Source organism: Thermobia domestica, chromosome 10, assembly GCF_964235325.1.
Source record: "Thermobia domestica chromosome 10, izTheDome1.hap1.1, whole genome shotgun sequence".
NCBI classification, from domain to species: domain Eukaryota; kingdom Metazoa; phylum Arthropoda; class Insecta; order Zygentoma; family Lepismatidae; genus Thermobia; species Thermobia domestica.
Window position 1 is genome coordinate 217670397 of NC_137463.1, and position 26397 is coordinate 217696793.

General features: G+C 35.8%; 1 protein-coding gene across 1 annotated transcript in view; it reads right to left on the reverse strand.

The window, feature by feature from the left end:
* Window positions 1-696: 696 nt before the first annotated feature.
* LOC145662177 (uncharacterized) overlaps window positions 697-26397 on the reverse strand; it is a 62494-nt gene continuing 36793 nt past the window's right edge. Inside the window, exons 6-7 of the mRNA XM_081727510.1 lie at window positions 14870-14997; window positions 697-943 (exon numbers count right to left, since the gene is read on the reverse strand). Of these exons, the coding sequence (XP_081583636.1) occupies window positions 882-943; window positions 14870-14997 (190 nt within the window). The 3' untranslated portion in view covers window positions 697-881. The remainder of the gene's footprint in view (window positions 944-14869; window positions 14998-26397) is intronic.

Below are 26397 nucleotides of genomic sequence, written 5' to 3' on the forward strand. Positions count from 1 at the left end.
TTTGTTTCTCACCACCACGGTCTCCTTTAGTCTAGCCTGCACAACCGTGGGACTTAATACTAAAAGATTAGGTTTCATCTCATTAAAAAAAAAATCTGAGATGTTAGCATGATTGAATCATTAATGGAATTCCCTAAACTTCGCGCGCCCTGGAAAAGTAGATATAGACTAGTAAGTGACAATATATCAAGATATAGACACTACAGTTTACTATATTTTTTAAAAAGTTGTTGATGATAACGCAGTATCAGAAGAAGAAAAAAGAAGACCCATTCCGAACTTACTCCGTACGTTCACGCACATGGTGTTTTCCCATCACAAAGTGCAATTAGCGTGAGCTGGCATCGAACCATAGACCCCACGCACCAGACGTGAGCAATCAATCATTCACTTACTAGCGACTCTTATTGGAAATTATAGCGTTCAGTATTCACTAGTTAATATAAGCTCCTACCACCGAGATTCTATCCATTTTATCAAATGGCTCACATAAATGCAAATGCATCTTTTCCATGACATCATCTCATCATAATTAGTGCCAATGATCTTGGTAGGAACAACAATACAAAAGCATAACCTAACCGTTTTTGTGATATAGATAAAAAAAACCTTGAAAGTAATATGAAATGAATACTACGTGTAACAATAATAACCTATATTTTAACATCAAAATCAATTCAAACAAGACTTCTAATTTACAACGTCCAATGTGTACAACGTCATATACATTCATAATACAACAAAAACAGTCCACGATAACAGTACCACAAATGTTGGATACTACATTATGGATACTACAAAAACAATGTATATTTATTTGTCCTAAGGTTTACAAATAAGGATATAATGCCTAATCAATTATATTCTTCAATTATGTCTCATCATCTCACGTCGACTTTGACGGAAGTGTTTTTTGGTAGAAACAGTGACAGAACAGCAGAACCTTAAAGAAAAGAAGATGATAAATTTAAAATCATATCCTTCTAAATTTTCTTATTGATTTTAGATATATTTAATTATTAAGTTACGCTTTCATTGTGGAATTGTATTACTCAAGTTAATAATAGTTGATAGAATGTAGGCTAGAGCAGTAATGTATATTTTGGCGCAGAAGACCCGGGTTCGATTTCCGGTAGGAACTCATGGGATTCTGATTCCACGTTCAAGTGATATTTTCACGTCTCATATAACCTTGATGCTGGAAATGACTCTAACTTAATCAGATACAAATGTAAAAGCAGAAATCTATCTACTCTTAGCACATTTTTTCCACTTGTTACTTTACTGAATAGTTTCTGGTTTCAGCTTTACTTTTCACTGATTTTTGCCTTCATCTTTCAACTACTTTGTAGCGAAATTATATATATATATATATATATATATATATATATATATATATATATATATATATATATACAAGGTCAGTGCATGTTATGTTCGTTACTGTTTATTCTAAGTACCTAATAAAATTCATGATTCAAAAAGCACAAGTATTAGCCCGCAAACTCGACGATCTCTTTTTAATCTCTAAATGATTTCTGCTAGTCAAGCAGAATAAAATCTTCCAAGTAATGAGATGATCGATTAATAGCCTTATTGAAATAACTAAGGCCTGGGAGTTTATTTAATAACATATATTTATTTTGCATGGAAATCGAATAATGGGGTGAGATCTTCAGGTATTAGGCGAAAACCAGCTGAAATATGCGAAGCTGATAGGGCATAAATATGACGTTTTTTTTCCCATTTTCAATTTGGAAACATATTTTTCATCTTTCTAATGATAATACATATTTCTATATATATTTTGCAACATACTTGCACAAAATCGATATTTTTAAACTTTTTCTTATATGCCTTCTGGCAAAGTAATAAAATCCGCGTTCTCGCTGTGATCGATTGAACTTGCATCAGACTATGCGAAACGAATTTGGTTTTCTTCCAGGTTAAAATTTAGTATGGGATAAATAATACCGCCTTGCGTTATAATGCCGAAAATCGTTTAAAACAACAAGCTGTCTGGTCATTCCTGAACGTGCGGACGACAATCACAACAGTTCTTTTTTCTTTACATATTTCATTTTTAACAAAAACTGACAAATTAGCATTTTGTGCTGAAAAATAGTTATTTTTACGTCAGTCAAAATCAACAGTAGTTTCAGCCAGTCGTGCAGTGGAGCAAGAGTAGAGAATGTCTCCTCTGAAGCAATCTGTTTCATTGAAGTTGAGAGCATTTATCCCAGAATTTGGGAGCGATGTGTTCTCTACAGATGACAAGATATTGTTCTGTAAATTCTGGGAATCCATTGTGGGATATTGGAAGAGATCTTCTGAATTGCAATATTTAGATACAATGAAGCATAAAAGAAGTGCGTGTGGGAAGAAAGCGAAATAACAATTGCTACTTCAACATGTGACATCGTCTCAGAGCAGTCGAATGTCCTCTTTCTCCAAGGACCTGTGTAAAGCATTTATCGCATCTGATATCCCTCTGCGGAAGTTGGAAAATCTTAATCTTCGTGTCGAGAAGTACTGCGACAAGCAAATCCTTCACGAATTCAGACTTAGGAAGGCCTATGTGAAAAATATCTTTTGTAAAACTATGTGTAACATCCGGCAGAAAGTGAAAAATAAAAATTTCTGGTTATCAGTGGACGAAACGACAGACTGTTGCGGACGTTATATAGCCAATGTTGTGCTTGTTGTTTTGGAACCGGAACAGGCTGAAGTAATTTTCCTTGTGCATGTTCAGCAGTAAGAGAAGGTTAACCATTCTATAATGCTGGCTGTATTGAAAACGCAATGCAGGTGGGTTTTCCAGAAGGCGTTCCACGTGACAATATTCTCGTACTTGTAACGGATGCAGCTAGGTATATGGTGAAAGCAGGGAAAGCTTTGAAAGTTCTATATCCCAAAATGATCCACATTACCTGTTTGGCACACGGAGTCCATAGCTTAAGTGAAGAAATTAGAGCAAGATACCCCAACGTAGATCGCTTTGTGCCAAATATGAAGAAAAGTTTCTTGAAGTGACCATCACGACGCCAGGCCCTAATGGAGGCTGCCCCGAATATTGTTTTGCCACCACAGCCGGTGGTGACACGGTGGGGAACATGGCTTAAAGCAATTCAGTATTACTGCGCCAATCTGCCTATTCTTGCCGAAATAGTTGCTGGATTTCAAACTGAAGATGCAGCATGCGTTAGTGTTGTTGAGGAATTGCTTACTGATGTTAAATTAAACGATGATATTTTGTACATTTCTGCAAATTTTTGGTTTCTGGTATCATCCATTGAGGGATTGGAGACAAATGGTCTCAGTGTGCGAGACTGTCTTGAAACCGAAGAAGATGTTAGAACAAAGTTGTTAACAGCAAAGGGACCAACAGCAGCTTTGGTGAAAGACAAGTTGACTCCTATCCTGAACTACTATCTTGGATATGGCACTTTCACCAACATCGCCGCTGTTCTGAGTGACGACGGAGAATTAACTCTCAAAATGTTGAAGAAGATTTAGCACCTGCAGATACAGTGTATTTGAGGTTTGCTACTTTGACTTCGTGCTATGTGGAACGTACATACTCACGCTACAAGTCGCTGCCTGTAGATAATAGGCGAAGTTTCACAGAAGAGAACCTGAAGAAGGTCTTCGTGTCACAATGCAATGCTTAAAATTACTTTTGCCTATTGATTTGTCCGATCTTTATTTTTCATTTTCAAGTGCGTAGCATAGTATGACATTGAAATATATACATTCTCTACATTTGTGTGTCTCTCCCTTTCTGTGTGTGTGTGTTCAACTAAAAGAAACTGAAATCACAAGTTCTAGAGATTCGTTACAAACTGTTCAAATTAACATGAAAAACCTTCTATAGTTGTTTTATTGAAATAAAACATTAAAAAATACGATAAAACTTTCCTCAAAAAATTTGTTTAGAAACTCAACTGGAAAATGTTACTTTTGTACTCCCATGCGCAAAAAAAAAAAAAAAAAAAAAAAAAAATGCGCGTATACTGTAACTCACGATTTTTCACATTTATTCCATTTTCCTTACGTTTATGAGTAAAATTCATTTATTAGTATGTGGAGATGATAGAAAGCTGTCCATCTAAGCAGATATTTCAAAAAATATAATAAAATAATAAAAATATAAGCAAAACACAAAATTATGCTCGGTTTTGTGTATACTAGCAATCATGATTTCTAGGGATTTTTTCAGTAGCATTCGAAACTTGTTTTTAAATGTGCCTCGTTGTGGCCAAATGGTTCAAGTGCATTGGTTCTGGATTTGATTCCCGGGAGAGCTAGTGTATTTTTATCCAACGTTAAGGTATAGGTAATAAGCAGGTGCAAAGAGAAAACTGTTTAAACAAGCCTAACCAAGCTAATGAATAATACAAAGAAATAATACAATATTACGAAGTTATAGAAGAAACGTTGTTAATATTAGATATTTGCGTGTGAAATGTCCAACCGATGACAGTCAACTCCAAAAGGTAAGAAAGTGAAACATCCAATACCAGGTTAATCAGTGGTCTCTAGGTAAAGCTATCCTACTAGGAAGTGATTGAGATACCAAAAAATGTTGTAATCGCTGGGAGACATGTCAGGAGAATACAGTGGGTGAGAGAGTTTAATGCTGCAACTCATGAATAGTCTGCACCTTCGTTGAGTATTGAAGTGCGTAGGCCTATGTAGGTTTGCATTGTAATGAGCATTAATACACAATATCTGTTGAACATTACGGGGGGTTGCAGACAGATTTGCAGTGCATTTCACGGGGTTCGATATTGTAACGATCCTAGCGAACTCCTGTGCCTTCCTCATGGTACGCTATAAGTTAAATTCGTGCTTAATTAAAATTCTATATGTTTAAATTTAACACTGTTAACCATTATCACCTGTACACTATGAGCAACAATCCACCAGTAATTCTTTATTTTTGCCCTCTGTTTTAGCGCCATAAATGTCTTTGTTCATAAATTTCTTTGGCTATGGTTTTGCATATAGGTAGCGTGGACATTAAATTTTGACTTCTACGCCACATGCATCTAATTACAAATACACCTATAACACGAACACAACAAACTTGGAATTTATAGTTTGTGTATGGAAAATCATACACGAGGCGCTGCACGGTAGACCGTGTGCATACATATGGCAGTCGACTTCCTCAGAAATTAATAATAATAATAATAATAATAATAATAATAATAATAATAATAATAATAATAATAATAATAATAATAATAATAATAATAAACAGAAAACGAAACAGTTATTTACATAATTTATTTATTTAAGCATGGAAGTGCAATGGACTTAAGTTATTTCTCTCTCTCTCTTTGAAGGCAACAACCCTTAGGGTGCCAAGACGTAGAAAAGAACTTGTGACACTCACGACTATAGGGTGGTGTGTGGTTGGCATATCGGGTTCCTTTGTTGTTAGTTCCAGCTTTCTAGACCGGATGCAATTATTCCCGGTAGAATATACAAGAAAATATACCTTTCTATTACTATTAAAGTAAATAATTACACTCATTCCCTCAATGTGATACTTGTTTGTTTAACTGTATACAGACAGCTGATCCATGGAAGAATCGTTGATAATAATAAATAAAATAAACTCGACAAATATTCTTGTAAATAATAGGTAAAAGTTTGCGTCACACTTTTAATTTTGCTGGGCACGCCAGTGTGCCGTGTTATCTGGTTGTCGCACACTGGAATATTGGGTATGGCTTTCTAATTTTTCCCAATTATTTTAATTGCTTCAATTGAAATGAATCTATAATAATAAGAGAGTGAATTTAGTCTTCTTACCCTTCGATTTAGCAATAAGGTCCTCTAGAATTGTATATATAAAAAATAATAATACTCAGAATTTTATAGAGTAGTTTGTTTTATTCGAAATGACATACTTCCTTGCAACTGTTTGGGTTGGAATTATTTGAAATCAAATCTTTAAGTTTTACGACCCATGGTTATACCGGCTAGGCTAAAGGAGACGGTGATGATGAGAAATGAATGAAATGGTGGAATGAAGAAAGGGGGAGAAAACGGGAGAACCCCGAGAAAACCCATGCACATGGTCTTTGTCCATTACAAAATTCACTCGGTCCGAGCTGGGATCGAATCAAGGATCCCATGCACCAAAGGTGAGCACTTTATCACTGAGCTAACGCGGCCCCTCTGAAATTATTTATAGGAGAGAGTGGCTACTTTATGAAAACCTGATATCGAACACATTTGTTTAAAAATACCAGCTTTTTCTGAAATATTGTTTAACATTCAGGAAAACTTAAGTCAATAAAATAATAATAATAATAATAATAATAATAATAATAATAATAATAATAATAATAATAATAATAATCTTAAATTAAAAACTCTCTGGACCTAGTGTATTGGCACAATTCCACGAAAAGGAATTTATTTACTTCTCATGTAAGTGTAGAAGGACTTAATCCCTGTTGCTTTCAATATACGAAGAAAGTGTCCAACTGTCAAATGATATGCTACATAAAATGCCCTATTCAACATAATGTAGTATAGAGTCATCATTTCTAGGTTGTCTAAAGAACATTTTTGTTTTAGCAAGAAAGGAAGAAAATAGAAACTGTTCAGTTTTAACCTAGTAGAAAGTTTGCAGATTTAAGGGAAAATGCACAGAGTTGTTGGATATTAAATGTAGTTCGGATTAATGGAGTAAGACACCGTAGTTTATTGTTTGAAATACACTGGGAGTGACCAAGCCATTACCTATGGAAATATCGAAAGAGATACGTTAATGGTGTTAGTTGCAAACTGTTGTAGAAATGAAAAATTTAAGGAAATCTCTAAAACGTTGAAATCACAGATCGAAATTGACTGATTGTTAGGTAAAACTGCTAAATTTGACTAAAGCAAAAAAAAAAAAAAAAAAAGCATTAATGACCTGCGTTACAATTTCAGACATATCATTCTCATATCAAAACTACGATAGAAGTAAATTATGAATAAAGGTGAATTTACAGTTCTGGAATACCAACAAATGATTTTGCTAGATGTAAATTTTGGGAAAACTTCTTTTATAAGGCTTTAGATTTACTTATTGATTTTTTTGTTTATTAGCTTCTCCATGCCGTAAACGTCGCCAACACCTAGTGGCCCACTTGCCGGTAAATGGCGATCGTCAATATAGCGACGCGTCGAAGGATTGTCGCTAGTGTGCCACTAGTGGCAGGGATTCGTCGAGTCGAAGCAGATATCTAGAATCGGGGGGTATTGAAGTTACCACCGCGTAACAGAGAGTACTTCATTTTGATCCGCGCTCCTTTGATTTGTCACGGAGAATCGCAAAGGGACCAACACGAACTATCGCCAGTCATGTGCATGCGGTTATTATAATAAATTATTTTTCCCTTACGAATTTTTATTATAAGGACAATACTTGAGCTCCGGGGGTCAAGAGTAACTCCTGCCTTTAAATCATGAAGTGAAAAATCTTCAGATGGGTGCGTATAGTTGTATGAATTTAGATGGCAACTGTCACCGATCAGTAGCAAGTGAATATGGGAAAACTATGAAAAAAGTAAATAGACGCTTGCCATTTTGTTATAAAATTACATGGCGGGTGCATTTGATCTGATTCCAAACAGTTATCATCAAATATACACGGTTAAAGGAGCACTCTGATTAGAAATATTAAAAAGACGTCAAAGATTTATCATTCTACAAACTGTATTCTCGTAATTGCCTCCGTGGCGAATTCGGAAGTACACGCAGCTAGTAACCCTAAGGTTCGTGGTTCGCACCCAACTCAAGCCACTTTTTTTTTACTTTTTAAAAAATGTTTTTAGACTCAGCTTAATGAAAACAAATTACGCATATAGGCGATTTAACGTATCTTAGAGGAATAATTTTGTGGTTCGTTGGCGTTCCATCGCTTCTCTGCCGCTGGTGGTATAATTTTCAAAACGGAAGTGGGACCACCGCCGATCGTCGCTGCGGGACCGCCAATGTTTGGGGACATGTCGCTAGTTGCCTAACGGTGGTCCACCGACGCTTACGGCATGGGGTTGTCCCCTCACAAGTGAGGCAGATTGTAATCGACCAAGAGTGTTTTGCAAAAATGGGGAACATCTTCCGACTTCGACTTCTGAATAATCCGTTTAGGATCAAGTCGAATTAAGGCTGCACCACGGGAAGGTAGAACAAGTGAGAGAATCGTTCGAAGCACTACGCTCGATACCCTCCGTCTCATTCAAGACTTAGACTCTTCAGGAAAAGTAACAAGTTTATTACTTGTAATTTATTCTTTGAGTCAAAGTATTTTGCAATAAACCATTGTTTTGTAAGATATTTTTACGATCGTATACTATTACTTTCGAAAATTGTACTCATAATTTAATTTCCCATCATGGCTTTGAAAAACTCAAAGTTCGAACAAAGAAAGATCTCCGATCCACATGTCTCTTCATGTTTGATATGGAAGTCTCACCTTCATTATTGACCCTTAATTTATTTTAGTCCTAGGCAACGCGACTCGACGGGATGACTCTAAGTGAAAACATTCATTTACATGGTTAAGTAATCAGGAAATTGCTGCTGTTATTTCACGAAACACGACAGATCTTGAGGAAAAAGAAAACAATTTTACTTACCAGGGGAGGGAGTAAATCATCTGCTTACGTTTGCTTAACTAGAAAGAAGGCAAGGGCCCCCCAAAGCTCATGCTGGACTCCTTTGTATTTATGAATATACAATATTTGGCATAATTTGAGTGCAATTTGTCTTAAAATCCTCATATATATATCTTCTGCATTTGAGTGCCCCCGCCAAATTTACAGAGAAATCGGCGCCCTTGGAAGAAGGTCTAGTGAAATGAATAAAAATGTGATAACGTAATACTTGAACAACTCTATCTAATGGGGGAAAGTAAATTAGTATTCAACACTTCTTTCAATTTTAAGCATTTCAACGATTCTCGTAATTTAGTAGCCTCCCGGATTTGCATCTTTGAAATATGGGAGCTCTATCTATACCTTAACGTGGGAATCGGTTTCGGACCATGCACTTAAGCCACTTTGCCACAAGAGGCACATAGGAGTTTTTCTTTCGATTTCCTTAGAAATATTGCGAATGGTACGACTTTTAAAACTATGTTTAAAAAAGAATACACATCGACACAATAAGATGATAATCTGATACCTAGGAAATATATTGAATTGTTTTTAATTTGTTCTCACGCTACCAAAACAGTACTTATGCTTTTTTTTTATTAATTCCAGCCTTTTAATATAAGCATTTAACACTATTGTCTGTTCTAGGACGATGCAATTCTAGTTCATGTATATCAGGGGCGGATCCAGGACCGGCTTCTGGGGGGGGGGCGGTGGGTTGTCATACTGCTACTTTTAAGGGCTCCAATCTTTGGGATGGGTTTTATTTATATATATAAAATAAGAAATTTTCCTCTTCTGGGGGGAACGATTGCCCAGATCGCCCCCCTGGATCCGCCCCTGATGTATATGCTAGCTTTGGAAATACAGTAGAGTTTCGCTTATCCGACATAAACAGGCAGGCAGAGCGCCGGATAATATGAATGTGTTAAGAAAAGAGCTATTAAAAGTAAAATATGATATATATTTACATATTACGCAACTAATAATCATGTTTTACAACAAATAAATGTACTGCACTGAGTCAGGGACGTATCCAGCGTGAGGGCCTGAGGGCTGTCCCCTCCGAAACTCAAGCACTTTTTAATAAACTCTCTTATACCCTTTTTAGGTTCTTTTATATCAGTTTACTTGGAGTCAGTGTCTAAACTTTGGGCAATGTGCTGTTGTCTTCTTATAATTCTAAGAATATACCATAATGTCATTATATCAGGTGGAATTAAAGAACAGTTTTAAATAGGATTAACATTTCGTTGTCGTTCTGTTTTTAACTTTAATATATTAGAACGATACTCTCAATGTCTTCTTGCTATTTTTGATATGTGATATACGTAGCAGACAGTTTTCTTTAGTTACATTTCTCTCGAAAATATGTTTTATTTTGTTTGTGCTATAATGCAGTTTCCAAAGTAAACCGGTTTGTAAATGAAAAGTAGGAAAATGTTTAAGAGAAATACAGAACTGTTACATTATTATTATTATTATTATTATTATTATTATTATTATTATTATTATTATTATTATTATTATTATTATTATTATTATTATTATTATTATTACTGATATTTTTTAAAACATTAGAATTACGTGCTTACGAGGATTCGTGTTAGGCCCCCTCCGAACATAACACCTGGATACGTGTCTGTACTGAATGATAGACATATGAGTCAAGGTGTAGACGGGCGCGCTAGGCGATAGACTCCAGAGCATGAAAAATAGATTAAGACCACAATCTCAGTTCTTCTTGCGATTGGTGCTATCTGCAATGATATGTCGGATCATATGGTATGTGGAACAAAGGAAGTTCAGATAAGCGAGACCATGGTGTATTGGTGTTTCACGCACCTAAATCTGTAAAATGTTTGTAGAAACAATTATCTTTCACTCCCTAGCTAAATTTGTGGGTATGATCACACACCTTGCCTTATAAAGTATATTATTATAAAGAAAAAATATTTTTTTTAAACTAAAAGCTAAAGAGAAGCAAACTTCAATAATTTACTTAGTTTTCTTTTCTTTCTTTCTTTCTATCTATCTTTCTTTTTTTTAATAATGGCAAACTAGTCCATTTCATCACGATAAATCACGTTTGGTACTAAGATGTCTTTTTCTGTCCGTATATATCCTTCACACTTCGTTGGAGACAAAATTGTTTTTTCCCCAAGAAAACAGGATGAGAGAAGCTATACAACAGCATGAACTGAAAACAATAACTATTAAAAATAGTACTCTAATACTGGATAAATACGTAATTACAGCAAAATATCAATAAGTTATGTCCTTATTATATTGCTTCGGTTCTTATTAACATGAAAATTATAATTTGTAAAAAAAAGAAGAAAAAAGAAAAGAAAAAAAAGGAAGGGATGGAATGGGATGGGATTCGATCTAGTGTCAAAATAATGCTAGAACTACTAATCCACCACGCTACCCACCTAACCACGGAAACTACTCTTTGCTTAGTCCCTTTTTCTGAAAAAATAAATGCTAATATCCATAGCGCATGTTACTTCCAACCTCAAGACAGGGTATTTCCTCTTTGGTTCTATATTTCTGTACGACTTCTTGGTTACAGAAGCTAATTTATATTTGGCACACAATCTACACACTAGGTTTTAACCAATAAATGCAACATTTTACTCCATTATCCACTTCCTTGATCCAACTCCTCGACTTCCCTACTGAATTCCCTCCGCAATCGTGCTCTGCTACTGAAAAAATCCCTAGAAATCATGATTGCTAGTATACACAAAACCGAGCATAATTTTGTTTTTTGCTTTTATTTTTATTATTTTATTATATTTTTTTGAAATATCTGCTTAGATGGATTGCTTTCTATTATCTCTACATACTAATAACTGAATTTTATCCATAAACGTAAGGAAAATGGAATAAACGCGAAAAATCGTGAGTTACAGTATACGCGCAATTTTTATTGCGCATGGGAGTACCTGTCAACTAAGTTCAAATAAAATATTTTAAAAAATACCAAAAAATGAAACCACAAAATGCTCCCTAAAAATGAGTTTGTAAATTAAGTACGTATTTTCTAATTTTTTCTGTGTTTTGAGGAGATGACATTTTTTGACTTTTTTAATTTTCGTAACATTTTTCAAGTTTTTGTCACATATTTACATACATATTTTACAGTTTTATAGGGCATAAAGTCCCGTGCCTTTTAACAGCGCCTATACGGTGCAAATGAAGTCAAAATGAATGTGAGACACAATCTAGCATTACAAGACTTATCTTATAAAGAACTAGTCATTTCTTTTACTTTCGTGTGTCTTTTTTTTTTTTTTTTTTACTTTTAACAATTGTTTCAGGTCTTCTTGTATTTTTATGTGTCTTTCACAGTTCTAGAACTTTTGTTAGAGAAGTATTCAGTTAGAATATTACTGGTTGTGAATAACTCACCCCTTATTCCGTAAAACTCGACATTTTCGGTAACTTGTCACCCTCTCAGTCAACATTCTGTCGAGTTTATGGGACGCTGCTGAATTACCAGTGATTGAAAGAAAATTTACACATACCATTTTGAATTCATACAAGTGAGTGATATAGTCGAACTCTATGTATAAAAAATGTGCTGACTATACCAAATTATGCTGAATACTTGAGAAAAATTCCATCTGCATCTCTGTTCCCACAGAACTAAATTGATCTTCTACTTGGAAGAATTTCCAAAATTCCATCTTGAATAAGCTATTCATCATCCCTGTATACGAAAGCCCTGAATGAACAAATTATGTGCCTTTGTGACCTCAGGTTCAGGAAAACTTCTCTTCTTCTTTGCTAAGCCAATCATATTGATATTAGCCGTTTCCTTTTACTCACTTGAATTTCCGAAATTTCTTGTAAGCGAAGTATAAGGTATCAAACACTCCGTAAATATAAAGTACTGTGCTTATGTATCAAGCAGTTGAAGAAAAAGATTTTTCTTTCTGTACTCCCGCTATATTTAATTTATGCAACAGTATTCCAAACAGGATTAATCATTTTTTTAAATTGACCCTCTAACATTTAAACCAGTTGATTTTAAAAAAAATTGCTGAAATTTTGTACAATGTAAATATGGATAAGAATCAATTATTTGACATACTCTGCAATATAAATTTGTATTTTTGATATGGGACTATGTCAGATTATTACATATTTCAAATCTACGTGTGAAACTAAATTTTACATTATCATGCTTATTATTCAGTGTTACAAACCAAGGGCGTTACAATATCACAAACATCCAAATTTTGAAGTCATCTGGCAACGCAAGGTACGGAGGGGACAATGTATATTTAAGAAACCTTAACTTCGAATACTATTATCATTTATGTGATGTATTTCGATTAAATATGAACAAAGTTAGAAAGGATTTAAAATGTGACTCTATTCCGAAGGCTTCGTTTTCAAAAATTTCTTATATACGAGGTCCGTCATGAAAGTAATGAGACTGTTTCTCTATTTCAGGAACTACACACAGTAGGCCAATGAAACCAGTGGAGCTGATAGAGGCGTCCTTTGGCTACAAGCAGTGAAAATTTGAAGTACCGGCGGTCAACACAAGTGAGTATACAATATATTTTGTGAGGGTGTGTTAGTGTTGCTCGTCGGAGAGATGGCGAGTACAAAACTGGAACAACGCTACGCCATCAAATTTTGTTTAAAACTCCAGGACAATGCAGCAGAAACATTTAGAAAATTAAAAAAGACGTATGGGGACCTCACAATGTCCTGTACACAAGTGTTTCGGTGGCATAAGGCATTTATGGATGGTAGAGACGAAGTTGAAGATGAGGCACGTTCAGGAAGACCAAGCTCGACACGAAATGATGAAAATGTTGCCAGAGTGAGGGATCTGATAAGAACAGATCGGCGTTTAACGGTTAGGATGATTGCTGATGAATTGAACATTAATCGTCAAGCAGTGTACGAAATTCTTACGGAAGATCTGAGAATGAGAAAAATTTGTGCGAAAATGGTGCCAGAAAACTTGACAATTGAACAAAAGGAGCATCGCATGACTGTGTGTCGTGACCTCATCAACCGCATCGAAACAGAACCAGACATTTTCAAACATGTTTTGACAGGTGATGAGACATCGGTTTTCGAGTATGACCCTGAAACCAAAAGACAAAGTGCTGAGTGGCCCACAAGCAGCTCACCACGACCGAAGAAGGCTTTGAAATGGAAATCAAAAATCAAAGTCATGTTGATTTGCTTCTTTGATCATCAAGACGTGATCCATTAGGAATTTCTTCCTCAAGGACAAACATTGAATCAACAATTTTACATCCAGGTCCTTGAAAGACTGAGGAATGTCTGTCCTGACATGTCGCAATCATGGATCCTCCATCACGACAATGCGCCGTGCCACACTTCTCTCACTGTCAATAAGTATCTTGCGAATAAGGGCATTCCTGTTTTGCCACAACCCCCCTATTCCCCAGATCTCAGTCCCTGTGACTTCTTTCTATTCCCCAAAATAAAAAATTCTGTTCGTGGCCATCATTTTGGGTCTGTAGTAAACATTGAAAGGGTCGTGATACACGAACTTCGAAGAGTGCCACTTGAGGACTTCTAGCAATGCTTCCGTGAGTGGGAGCAACGTCTGCTTCGGTGTGTAGCTTCCTAAGGGAACTACTTCGAAGGTGACCATGTGGTTTTATAATGCATTATAAATAAACATGTATTATAAACACAGTCTCATTACGTTCCTGACAGACCTCGTATATAAGAAATGTTTGTACCACCGTGGCCCAGTCTACGAGGTGGCTCAGTGATGGAGTGCTTATCTCCATGTGTGGGGACCATGGTCCAATCCTAACTCAAGTGAACTTTGTGATGGACAAACATCGTATGTGTGGGTTTTTCTCTGGGTTCTTCCATTTCTTCCGACTTTGATCATTCCACCATTATTATCCATCTTATCAGAACGATCTCTATAGTCTCAGTGCACAAATCGTGGGAATTAAACTTAAAAGAAAAAAAAAAACATGTTTATAGTCAACTTGGATTGCAACCATGTGAAGTATTCCTTTAGAATTTTTTGGCAATTTTAGCCAGCGAAGTTAGTATACAACATAATACTTTGGCATAAACATATCTAATTTCTTTAGAGAAAAGTCTAATTAAGTCACTTTGGATTCGAGTTCACATTTAATGCAGAAAATATAATCTTCCTCAAGTCTCTCTTAAGTTATGCTTACCTAATAGAAGAACAGCGAAGGTAAAAATGGGAAGCAGACAAAACATTTCAATTAAAAGTCCAAGATATAAGTTTCCCAAAATGCATCCAATAACACCTACGCCCATCATTAGGGTTACAGCTATTCCACTAAAACAAAAAACATTTTATATATGCTGGCGATACATAATTATTTTACAAATGAATTACTAAGAAAAGCTAAGAAGGGAAGTACTTGGATTGGTAAGCGGGATTGGATTGGTATGCATGTATCATATATCTTTGGGAAGCTCGCACCGAGTATACATTACATCTTTAACGTCTCTCTTGAATGACGCCTATAAGGTACGTTGCGATAACGTGCGTATATCATCAGAAGATCCGAACAACGACAGTGAAAAGTGTGTGTTGAAGTGTAAAATATCTTTATGCTTCCACATCTGTCTTTCCGGTTTCATATTATGCCGTGTATATTTGCGAGCCATATGTATGACAAATGTCCACTCTCAAGAGTAGGAATGGTACCGACACCGAGACTAGTCTCAATGTCGTCTCTAATTCGAGACCGAAATGTGCTTTTCAAAATCGAGACGGAGCCCAGGCTCGTCTCGATACACATATGTCCATTCTGTACTTTTGCACTTTTGTCCGCTATATTGGATCCGTCATACTGCATTTATCACTTTTAAAATTGGATGCATACTCCGCAAGCACGAAAACCTCTACCTACCCGCTTTCTGTTCCATAGCGTGTTTTGCATTTTGTCTGCCATTTTGGATCCACTATTTTGAATTTTACACTTTTGGTATCCGATTCTTACATAGCGACGTTGAATACCTCTATATACCCAATTTCAGATCCACCCATAGCTCATTTTTCGTAATTTGTGTCCGCCATGCTGGATCCGTCATTTTGATTTGTAAATTTTTGATGTCAGATTCATATTCAGCTATCTTTTAAACCTATATATATATATATATATATATATATATATATATATATATATATATATATATATATACCACGTCACAAAATAGTTACATCATGGCTTCCTATTTTGGCCACGATTTTCTGGTTTTCGGAGCGTGTGTTGTTCTGATTTGCAAATGATCGCCACGCCCCCTACAGATCCCATTCAAGCGAAATATTTCACATGTGAGGTGTACTAGGTGTGACCTTTCCAACATGCAGATCCCTACGTACCACTTCAAGTACTTCCCTTGTAAGTCTATTTGCAATATCATGCAGTGCTAAACAACAATTTCAATTTTGTAAGAAAGCTAAAAAATAACAAGAATGTGCAGATACAAAATTGTCAAACCTATGTAATAAGTAACAGGAAGGAATTATAGATTGCTCAGAGATAAAGAGCTAGGTACAGAGGTTATTGTATTGCAACATACGTTTCATAGACGCCTGTACGTGTGGAAGCTTCGTTGAAAGTTTAAATTTGATATTAATAACACTAGTTGTTCCGCTCAAGCTTTCGGCTGGTTGCATCACCAAAAAGCAACACTTCAAAAAACGTACGTGCAAGTACGGTAAAATGAATACTTCAAATATTAATTTACTCTTGCACCTTAGATTAAATTGACAGTGGTTATAGTAACTATACCACATCTGTATCAAATATATATAACTAGGGTAATACGTGGCTAAACATGCGGTTACAAAAGTATTAATGCTAAAAAAAATATCGTTACGGCCCTTTCTCTATTCTGAAACAATACAGTTTTAAAGTTGCAACTAAGTCATCATAATAGTTCTAAATCAGCGCATTGATTGAGCAGTTTAATCCCCCAATGGCATGGATAGTGACATCTATAAGTGTCAGATAGGCAAGATGTAGCACAGCTAACGTTATTATTATTATTAATATTGTCTTAATGCACATACTTGCTTGCCAGTTATTAATATTTAAAAAACTAATCTTAATACGTTTAACATAACTGGATGGTTAGGAAGATGATCAAATTACTTGTAGTAGAGAAAACATTTTTTGCCGTATTTAATAAGCATCTAAAAATTTATTACTGACATCTACAACATTTGCGTGAATTAAGATTGCATTCGAAAATGTTATTTATGAATTTCTACATAACTATAAATAGCGAATTAATTTCTACATAACTATAAATAGCAAATTACGAAAACTATGTCCAAAGATGAGATAAAACAAACAAAATTAGATGTGATCAAAAAGCACGATGAATAATTTTATTAGAAAATAAGTAATTTGTTACTTGCAATTTTATTTAATTTCCTTCAAAGTACTGTCCTTGGATAGCAATTCTCTTATCTCAACGTTGAATTCATCAGTGAAAGCATTTTTGGAAGGCTTCTTTTCGAAGACAATTCAGCTGCTTTGTCGTGGCCCATGGTATCAAAACCTTTTCCTTTAAACACCGTTTTCATTTTTGGGAAAAGCTAGAAGTCGCATTGTGCTATATCTGGAGAGCAAACGAATGGACAGGCAGGATTATTTTCTCGTTCAAAAACTCTCAGATCAAAAGCAAAATGTGACGCAGTGCATTTTCGTGGTGAAGAAGGAAGTCATTTGCCCATTTAATCGGCGGTTAAAATGCTTTTCTTACACTGCAACTTTTGCTTAACTACGCTTATGGAGCAGAGATAAAAAATATAGTTATATAAATATGTAGAAATTATGGAGCCCAAAACCGTGCGGTCGAGGACAGTATCTCTACAGAGCTCCGAGGCCGACTAAGCAAGCAGGAAAGAAATTGCCACGAGTCCCCGCAGCAGACTAGAGGCTTTGAGGTTGGTTTCTCCTAATGCTCCAAGCAAGCAAGAGGAGTGAGACCAGAAGACTGGTGCCTGTCCATTGGTTGCTGTCCAATACATAGGCTTCCTGGCTGTGGTTCTGCTGCTGCCAACAAGTCATATGACTTGTAGGAGGTGCTGGTGGTAAGTCGTCTGCTTCTCGTAGTTATCCCACGTGGTGTGTAGTACTCCGACGTAAATACATGTGGTAATGTTTACAAAGAGGAGCATATGACATTGTTTGTACACAGAAGTACTTGGTACATTACACCCCCAGGCCAGCTCAAAAAATAAGCCGAAAGGCTATTTTTTCTTCTTGTGGGGGAAAGAGACAGGTAGGGAGCACACAGAAAACACTAAAAGCACTAAACACTAAAAGTATCTCTTTCGAAGCACTAAGAAGGTAGTAGAAGAAAGCACTAAACACTTAGTCATTTATCATAGGGAGAATCGGTATCTCACGTCGTTTCCCTCGAGAAAAGGCTGCGTTAAGCTTTGGCGTTTATAATAAATATATGTACACTAACTCACTGCTGATGAAAATGTTGTAGTCGGTTGATATTTTGTGCATTAGGAGCAGTGTTAATACTATATAATGGAATTGGTGGTGATATGTTTGGGCGAGGTCACTTAATGTTTGTGGTGTTGAGCGAAGACAGCGATATAATATGCATAAAACAAAGAAAGTTGTGAAAAATAGAGAAGTTGTAATTAGCACCGCAATATGAAAGTGACCAATAAACCCTACTAAAAAGTTTGTGAGTCGAACGGCATGATTTCTTGGACACTCTGTATAATATATAATGTTTCTGTAGTATTTGCACTAAATACGAATGTAAATTAAAAAAATCCAATTTTCAATAATAATAATAATAATAACAATGAATGATGAGCTTGAATTCCTGGACATCCTGTACAATGCAACTGCGATCCTGATTTTTTGAACACCCTGTATAACATTTATATGGCATAATGTCAGTAACAGTTATGTAATTCATAATGAAGAAGAAAAATGATCAAGGAAATGAAAAATTGTAGTTTACTTGTCCTTGGACAGATCATTAGCCTTTGAACACGAAAATTCAAGACTTTTTCTTTTCATTCGTTGAATGAAGAATGATGAATCAGCTTTCTATAAATAACAGACAGTAGGAAAGATATGATATTGTAGCAAGAAGTGATTTATCCATCTGAACGTGTCTTCCTGTTGCTTCTAATAGTGATAAAATGTTGTGCGCCATAAAAGGTTCGTAACTAATTGAATCAAGTAATTATATATATATATATAAATCAACAAATGACATCCACCCCTGAACAAAATTACATGCTCCATGGTAAATTTTCACGCGTATCTCTCGAGAAAATCTTCAAAAATACTTTTAATGGCGCTAAAATGTGTGCCGTTCGTTGCCAACAATAATTGATAGTTTTTATTCCTCTACAACAGATTGTTTATATATTTATGTATATGTAATGTACTCTTAACTAAGAAATTGTATATATTGTTGCTGTCTTCTTCCAACAATTACATACATATTCCTAACAGTGATTCACATACTCGTAACAGTGATATACATAACTTTCACATTAATTCAGATACTCCTAACACTGACCCACATACTCCTAATAGTAACACGCTTACCAGGCCCGTAGCCAGCCCCAAAATGTAGGGGGGGGGCCGGCTGAAGTTAGGGGGGCCCGATCCAAACATATGATAGTTCATCACCATATTATAGTTCTTTTGCAAGCCTACTGTGAAAATTTTAGGGAGCCAGCAAAAATTTAGAGGGGGCCCGGTCCCCCTAGACCCCCCTGGATACGGACCTAATGCTTACTCCTAATATTTACACACGTATTCCTAATGGTGACACAAATACTCCTAACAGTGATCCACATACTTCTAATACTGACTCATATACTTCTAACAATAACTTCCATATTCGGAACAGTGACTCCCATACTCGTAACAGTGATTCAGATACTGTTAACAGGGATTCATATACTCCTAACAGTAATTCACATATTCTCAACAGTGACTCTCATACTCGGAACAGTATTTTACATACTCCTAACAGTGACTCTCGTACTCGTAACAGTGATTCACATACCCCTAACAATAACTCTCATACTCGTAACAGTGACTCACATACTCCTAATAGTAACTTGCATACTCCTAATATTTACACACGCACTCCTAATAGTGACACAAATACTCCTAACTGTAATTCACATACTCGATACTCCTAATACTGTCTCATATACAACAATGATTTCCATACTCGTAGCAGTGACTCTTATACTCGTAAAAGTGAGTCACATACTCCTAATAGTGATTCACATACTCCTACCAGTCACTGACACAGTCAAGAGTAAAACACAGTGAGACATTCGACTTTTTCCGGTCGCATTCCGTGTCTGGCGCAAGATGTCTCGCTCAGTGGGAGCTCTATTAGTACGCATTTAGTTGCTGAGTTCGCCGATCAGACGGTTAAATGGACGAGAAATTACAGGTAATATTGTGTTTATATGCACCAAAAGTTACTTATGTTGAAGATTTTAAGACATTATTTTAACATTCCTTTTTGTTTGTATTGTGTTACTCTGCATATAAATTTCGAAAGATACATGTTTCCTTTTAATTCACGAAGAGAGATAGTATTCAATTCGTTCTTCTTCATTTGACAGCCATATTTTGTTAACCTACCGTAGTGGTTAACAAGCTACCTACCGTAACCTATCACACTGACACACAGGCACGTGGTACACAGTGAAACGGTGTTCATTTAAAAATGTAAAACATGAAACTAAAACTATTGGATGTACATAATACTTTAATGAATTCCTTTGAAGGATCAAATTTTTCGTAGAGAAATATTGAATAACTGAATATTATATTTTCCAAAGAATTGGTATTTCAAATTTCTAGCATATAAATATGAGTGTAGTCGGTTCTGAGTTTAACATCCCTTTCAGCGGCGAGGCTATATGAGACAGGATCTACTGATTAACGTGGAATCCGCACCACATGAGCTCCCGGCGGGAATCGAACCCGGGTCTCCCAAAATAAAGGCACCTACGATAACCGGTTAGCCACGAAGGAGCTCGTATATAAGTATGAAACTGAAACGCGGAAGTAAACTATTAAAGAAATGATTCAAGAACACAAATGAAGCGCAAAGAAAACTAGTGTGTATAGTCAAAAAAGAAATTTGTGATTCTCATTAGTGTAATTATTGGAACCTTATCTTTATCTCCTTTTGATCTTCATATGTATTCTAGATCAGCTACTATTGGTACTTGGATAAAATTTATGAGTCTATAATTTTATCGTAACTTTTTTTTTTTTTTTTTTGTTTGTTTGTTTTTATCCCTTTCTTAAAGTACAAAAGTTGGAAAGGTATAACGGCAACACATTCAAGGAGTGCAAACCATTTGTTGAACAAACGAAAGGGCCTATCCAGTTTGCCATAAGGCCCAGAATGTGTCACGTGAATGTGTCAAAAATCTTGTTGGATGCTAAATCGAGTCTGGAGATTCCAAATCCAAATACGGGATATTTCAAATACGTAACCTCCGCGTGGGTCGCCCTAGGTAATTCGCAGAAGATGCATATACTTTATTATTGATTTTACTCAAACAACTTGACTTTTCACTATGTTCTATCCACATTTACCTTATGTGTTATATATCGTTAAGTATTTTAGGACAATTTGAATTTGGAATATAGAATCTGCATAGTCTCTTCTACATTTGAGCTGAATTTAGCATTTTCCCTCTTTCGGTTTTTGAGATAAGTGGAGGAATTTTTGTTTTTCATTGTTTTTCCAGTGACATTACTGTTAATGTTTCGTGACCTTTGACTATGTTGCATCCATTTTAGGACAATTTGCCTTTGGAATATAGAATCTACATGGTCTCTTCTGCGTTTAAGATCAATTTCAACCACCTCTCTCTCTTTTGAATTTTGAGGTAAGTAGGGGAATTATTTATTTTGCATTGATTTTCCATTGACATTAACGTTTCGTGCTTTTCGATTATTCCACATCCATTTTAGGACAATTTGCGTATGGAATATAGAATCTACGTGGTCTCTTCTACACTCGAGCTAAATTTCAGCAATTTCCCTCTTTTGGTTTTTGAGGTAAGTGGAGGAATTATTTGTCTTTCTTCGTTTTTCCATTGGCATTACTGTTAATGTTTCCTACTTTCTTGACTACGTTCCATTCATTTTAGGACAATTTGCTTTCGGAATATACAGGGGTGTAGCCATCAGGTTTGTGTAGGAGGGTCCCGTCGTTTTTGAGGGGGGGCAGCTACAAAACCAAAAGAAATTGTTGCAGCTAGTGTTTTTGAGGTCTGAAAAAAATGGAAAATTTTTGTTTCCTACCGGAAAAAAACACCGGTTTCTAGATTATTATTATTATTATTATTATTATTATTATTATTATTATTATTATTATTATTATTATTATTATTATTCGCTTTTTTCTCCACAAATTATATTCCAAATAGTTTTTCTTATGTTTAACCAATAATTACTGTCCCGGATCAAACGTTATACCTTTGTGCATAACTATTTTAGTTTAAGCCCTTGTACACAGAACCTATCTACATAAGGCTGATTTTCTTTGAAATTTCACTTATTTCCTTTAAGATTTCCTGACAAAAATATTTATTTATTATTCGTGACTAAAAAAATAGAAATAAAACATAATTATTTTATTAAGATCAAGGTTTTCCTGTTCTAGAGGCCGTCCACATATTACGTAACGCTATTTTGACAAATTTTTACCCCCCTACCTCCTACTTGTCACACTTCGTAACGCAAGGCCGAACCCTTCCCCTTTGTTACATAACACTTTTTGATTTTTGTTTGTTCATTATTTTGATTATTTAAGGGGTTATTACAATAAAAAAACTATTTTTAATGGTAGAATTTTTTATTACAAAATGCTTATATTATTGTGAATATATTTGTAGCGTTTTTCGCCAACAAATCAAAGTATTAGAAAATGGTAGACTCGTAATAATATTTTATCCCCATAAGGTTGTTTAATTAACCAATCCTAATTCTTCAAAACTACTGTCGTTTCCCCAAGGAGATCGCACCCATCATTTTACGTCACTGGTGATTGGCAAGGAGAAAGTACTGCGGGAGATGCAGTTAAAACAGGATTTAAAGAAAAAAACATCGACCTCTTCTTCCGAGATTCAGGATGTTTCGCGCATTTGAAGTTCGCTAGCGTTAAAGATGCAGAGTTCTGTACCTCGTCGACCACAGATTCGAAGTGGCTGCACACGTGAAGGAGCAGGGACATTCGTTTGTAAACAAGCTTTCGAGCATCTTCTTTGGACTTCGGACTTCAGTTTACCACTTTACAAATTCTTATTTTTCCTAAATCAGTGCGAGAATGCGAATAAACTCGACTTCTTCAGAAATATTCAAATCCAAAAATAATAATAAAAAAGTAGTACGACATTAATATCCGCCGAATTACGTTTTTAAAATATATTTGGGTCTGCAAATCGTGCATCGTTCCGTCGTGGAAAATATTATTTTACGAAAAAAAATGTTTCTTCTGTTTCACATGCGATACTTCTTCGAAGAAAAGAGTGGGTAATGATTCGAATCAGAAGTTTTAAATAATATTCTCGGAAATAGCGATACAAGTGGGAACGCGAAGGAATTTTAAAGCGGTGGTTACGATCACTAACAACTAACTCTAGAAAATCGTGTGACGTAAATGCAATGCAGAGATAGCCACAAAACGGAGTTTTATTATATTGTAATACACACAGGGTTCTTCACCAGTCATGCTCGTGTCTAGTGCGTCTTCGAATGATTCAATTTATATAGGCTATATTTCACAACTTTCCAAAATAATGGAAATATTTATCTATCTATCTATCTATCTATCTATCTATCTATATATCTATATATACAGGGTGAACGGTAACAACGTGGACGAACTTGGACGGGTGATAGTACATCCTTTAAAAAAATAAAAAAAAAGTCTTAGTGAACATGGGGGAAATTCGGTCTTGTTTAGGAATGACAGAGTGTTGAAAGCGTGGGAACATGAAATTCAGAGGCCAACAGTTTAAAAATAATACATCGTGGAGAGTGCGGTTAAAAACGTCACTTAGAAAGTCATACCTACTCTATTGAAAAATGCATATTTGAAAACGCAGCTACCTGTGCGCACGGGATTAACAACGTGTAACACTTCTTTCCTTTACAGCATGTCCGGGAATCCCTCCGTTCCTTTGGGGAACACCGTGCGCACGCATAGCCGCGTTTCCAAAATGCATTTTTCAATACAGTAGGTATAACTTTCTAAGTGACGTTTTTAACCGCACTCTCTATGATGTATTGTTTTTAAGCTGTTGGCCTCTGAAGTTCATGTTCTCACGCCTTCAACACTCTGTCACTCCTAAACGGGACGGAATTTCCCCCACGTTCACTAGGAGTTTTTTGCTTCTTATTAGATGTACTATCACCCGCCCAAGTTTGTCCACGTAGTTACCGTTCAGCCAATATATATATATATATATATATATATATATATATATATATATATATATATATATATATATATATATACAGGGGATAGACAAAAAATCTAAAAACACTTCATACAGGACACGTAAGTTTGGCCCTCCACTGTATAACATGTGTTGCTGTTGGCGATCGTTTTTTTGTTTTCAATGTGTAATGTGGACCTTCCTCTTCCGTCAGCAGTAACCAGTTCGTCTGTGAGTGTCGTGGTGTGAAAATGGTGTGGTAAAATGGGCGACCTGACAGACTTCCAAAGAGGCATGATCGTTGCTGCCCGTCTGGTTGGAGCTTCAGTTTCAACAGTGGCGAACATTGTAGGGGTATCTAAATCCACTGTGTCCAATGTCACGACGACATACACAATTCATGGGCAAGCGACGTCTGCAAAGGACAACAGTGGTCGAAAGACAATCCTGTAAGATAGGGACCGGAGGACATTAAAACGGATTATAGCAGCTAAAAAGAAGACCGCTGCAATAAAAATTACGTCTGAACTCACGGTTTCGTCGAAAACAGTGTGACGTAAACTTTAAAAATAAAAATAAAAATTCATGGCAGAACCGCTATCGCCAAACTCATGGTCACAACGGTAAAGGGGAAGAGGCGTATCCAGTGGTGCAAGGACCACAAGGCGTGGACTCATGAGCAGTGGAAACACGCAATGTGGTCCGATGAATCGACCTTCTCCTTGTTTCCAACGACCGGACGTGTTTATGTATGGATTACACCGTCGTAGGCCTATGATACAGATTGTCTGCTCCCAACTATAAAACATGGGGGTGGTTTTGTTACAGTATGGGCAGTGATATCGTGATTTTCTGCAGGTCCCATCATAGCCCTGCATGGAATGATGAATGCTAAGGCGTATAAGGCCATTTTGGGGAACCAGGTTCTACCCATGGCTCAAATATTGTTCCCTGATGGTGATGGCATCCACCAAGATGAATTTGCATCCTGTCACGCTGCAAAAACGGTGAAATCATGGTTTGAGGAGCATGACCAGGAGGTATCTCACCTCCCGTGGGTCCAACAATCACCAGATTCGAACATCATTGAACAATTGTGGTCTCAGTTAGAAAGGCGTGTTCGGTCTCATTACCCTCCACCAGCATCTCTTTAGGAACTGGAGCATGTTTTGGAGGAACAATGGTACAAAATTCCACACACCACGATTCACGAGCTGTATACGTCCATTCCACGTCGGATCCAAGTTTTGGACGCAAAAGGAGGCCCCACACCATACTAGGTATTACTTTCACACTTTTGCAAATGTTTTAGATTTTTTGTCCAACCCGTGTATATATATATATATATATATATATATATATATATATATATATATATATATATATATATATATATATATATATATCTTATATATAAAAGAGAACGCACAAATCCTTTGTTCCCTCATCACGCTAATACGGCTGAACCAATTTCTTTCATTTTTGGGGGGTTATTAGGATTTGGACCCTAGATGGTTTTTATCATATCACTTTAATTTTTAATTACCAGTGTCTTGAGATAATTGACCATTCAAGTGTCCATAACGTACAAATCCTTTGTTAGTTCATCATAGGTAAAAATAAACGTATTTATATGCAACCTGCATGACCGTGTCACTCGGCGGGTTAACATAAATGACAGGCGATATAATGTTAACATTTACTGCAATCTACTATGGTTTTTATCATATCACTTGAAAGCGAAAAAGTAAAAATTATCTAAGTAACAAGGTTTATTGCGTTCCGGGGTGACCCCAGCGAAGCGGGGTGAACGCTGCTAGTATATATATATATATATATATATATATATATATATATATATATATATATATATATATATATATATATATATATATATATATATATATATATATAATGAACTGACTACATTTATAACAGCTCTTGAGCCACCCGACTGAATTCGATTAAATTTTCAACATAGATGAGGTTCGGGCCTGGGATGGTTTTTATAGCTTCACTTTGAAGGTGCACTTTGAAGAGAAGGGAAGATATACAAAAATGATCGAAAATGACCAATATTTATGTCAAATCATAGTTTTCGGAGTGATTGATATGAACAGTGCCACTTCTCATGCCGTTTAAATACAAATTCAGTCCCCATTAATACTCCTAAGGAAATGCTGACATGTAAAAATAATTGAAAATTACCGATTAATCGAAATCCATACTGAAAAACGTTGTTTT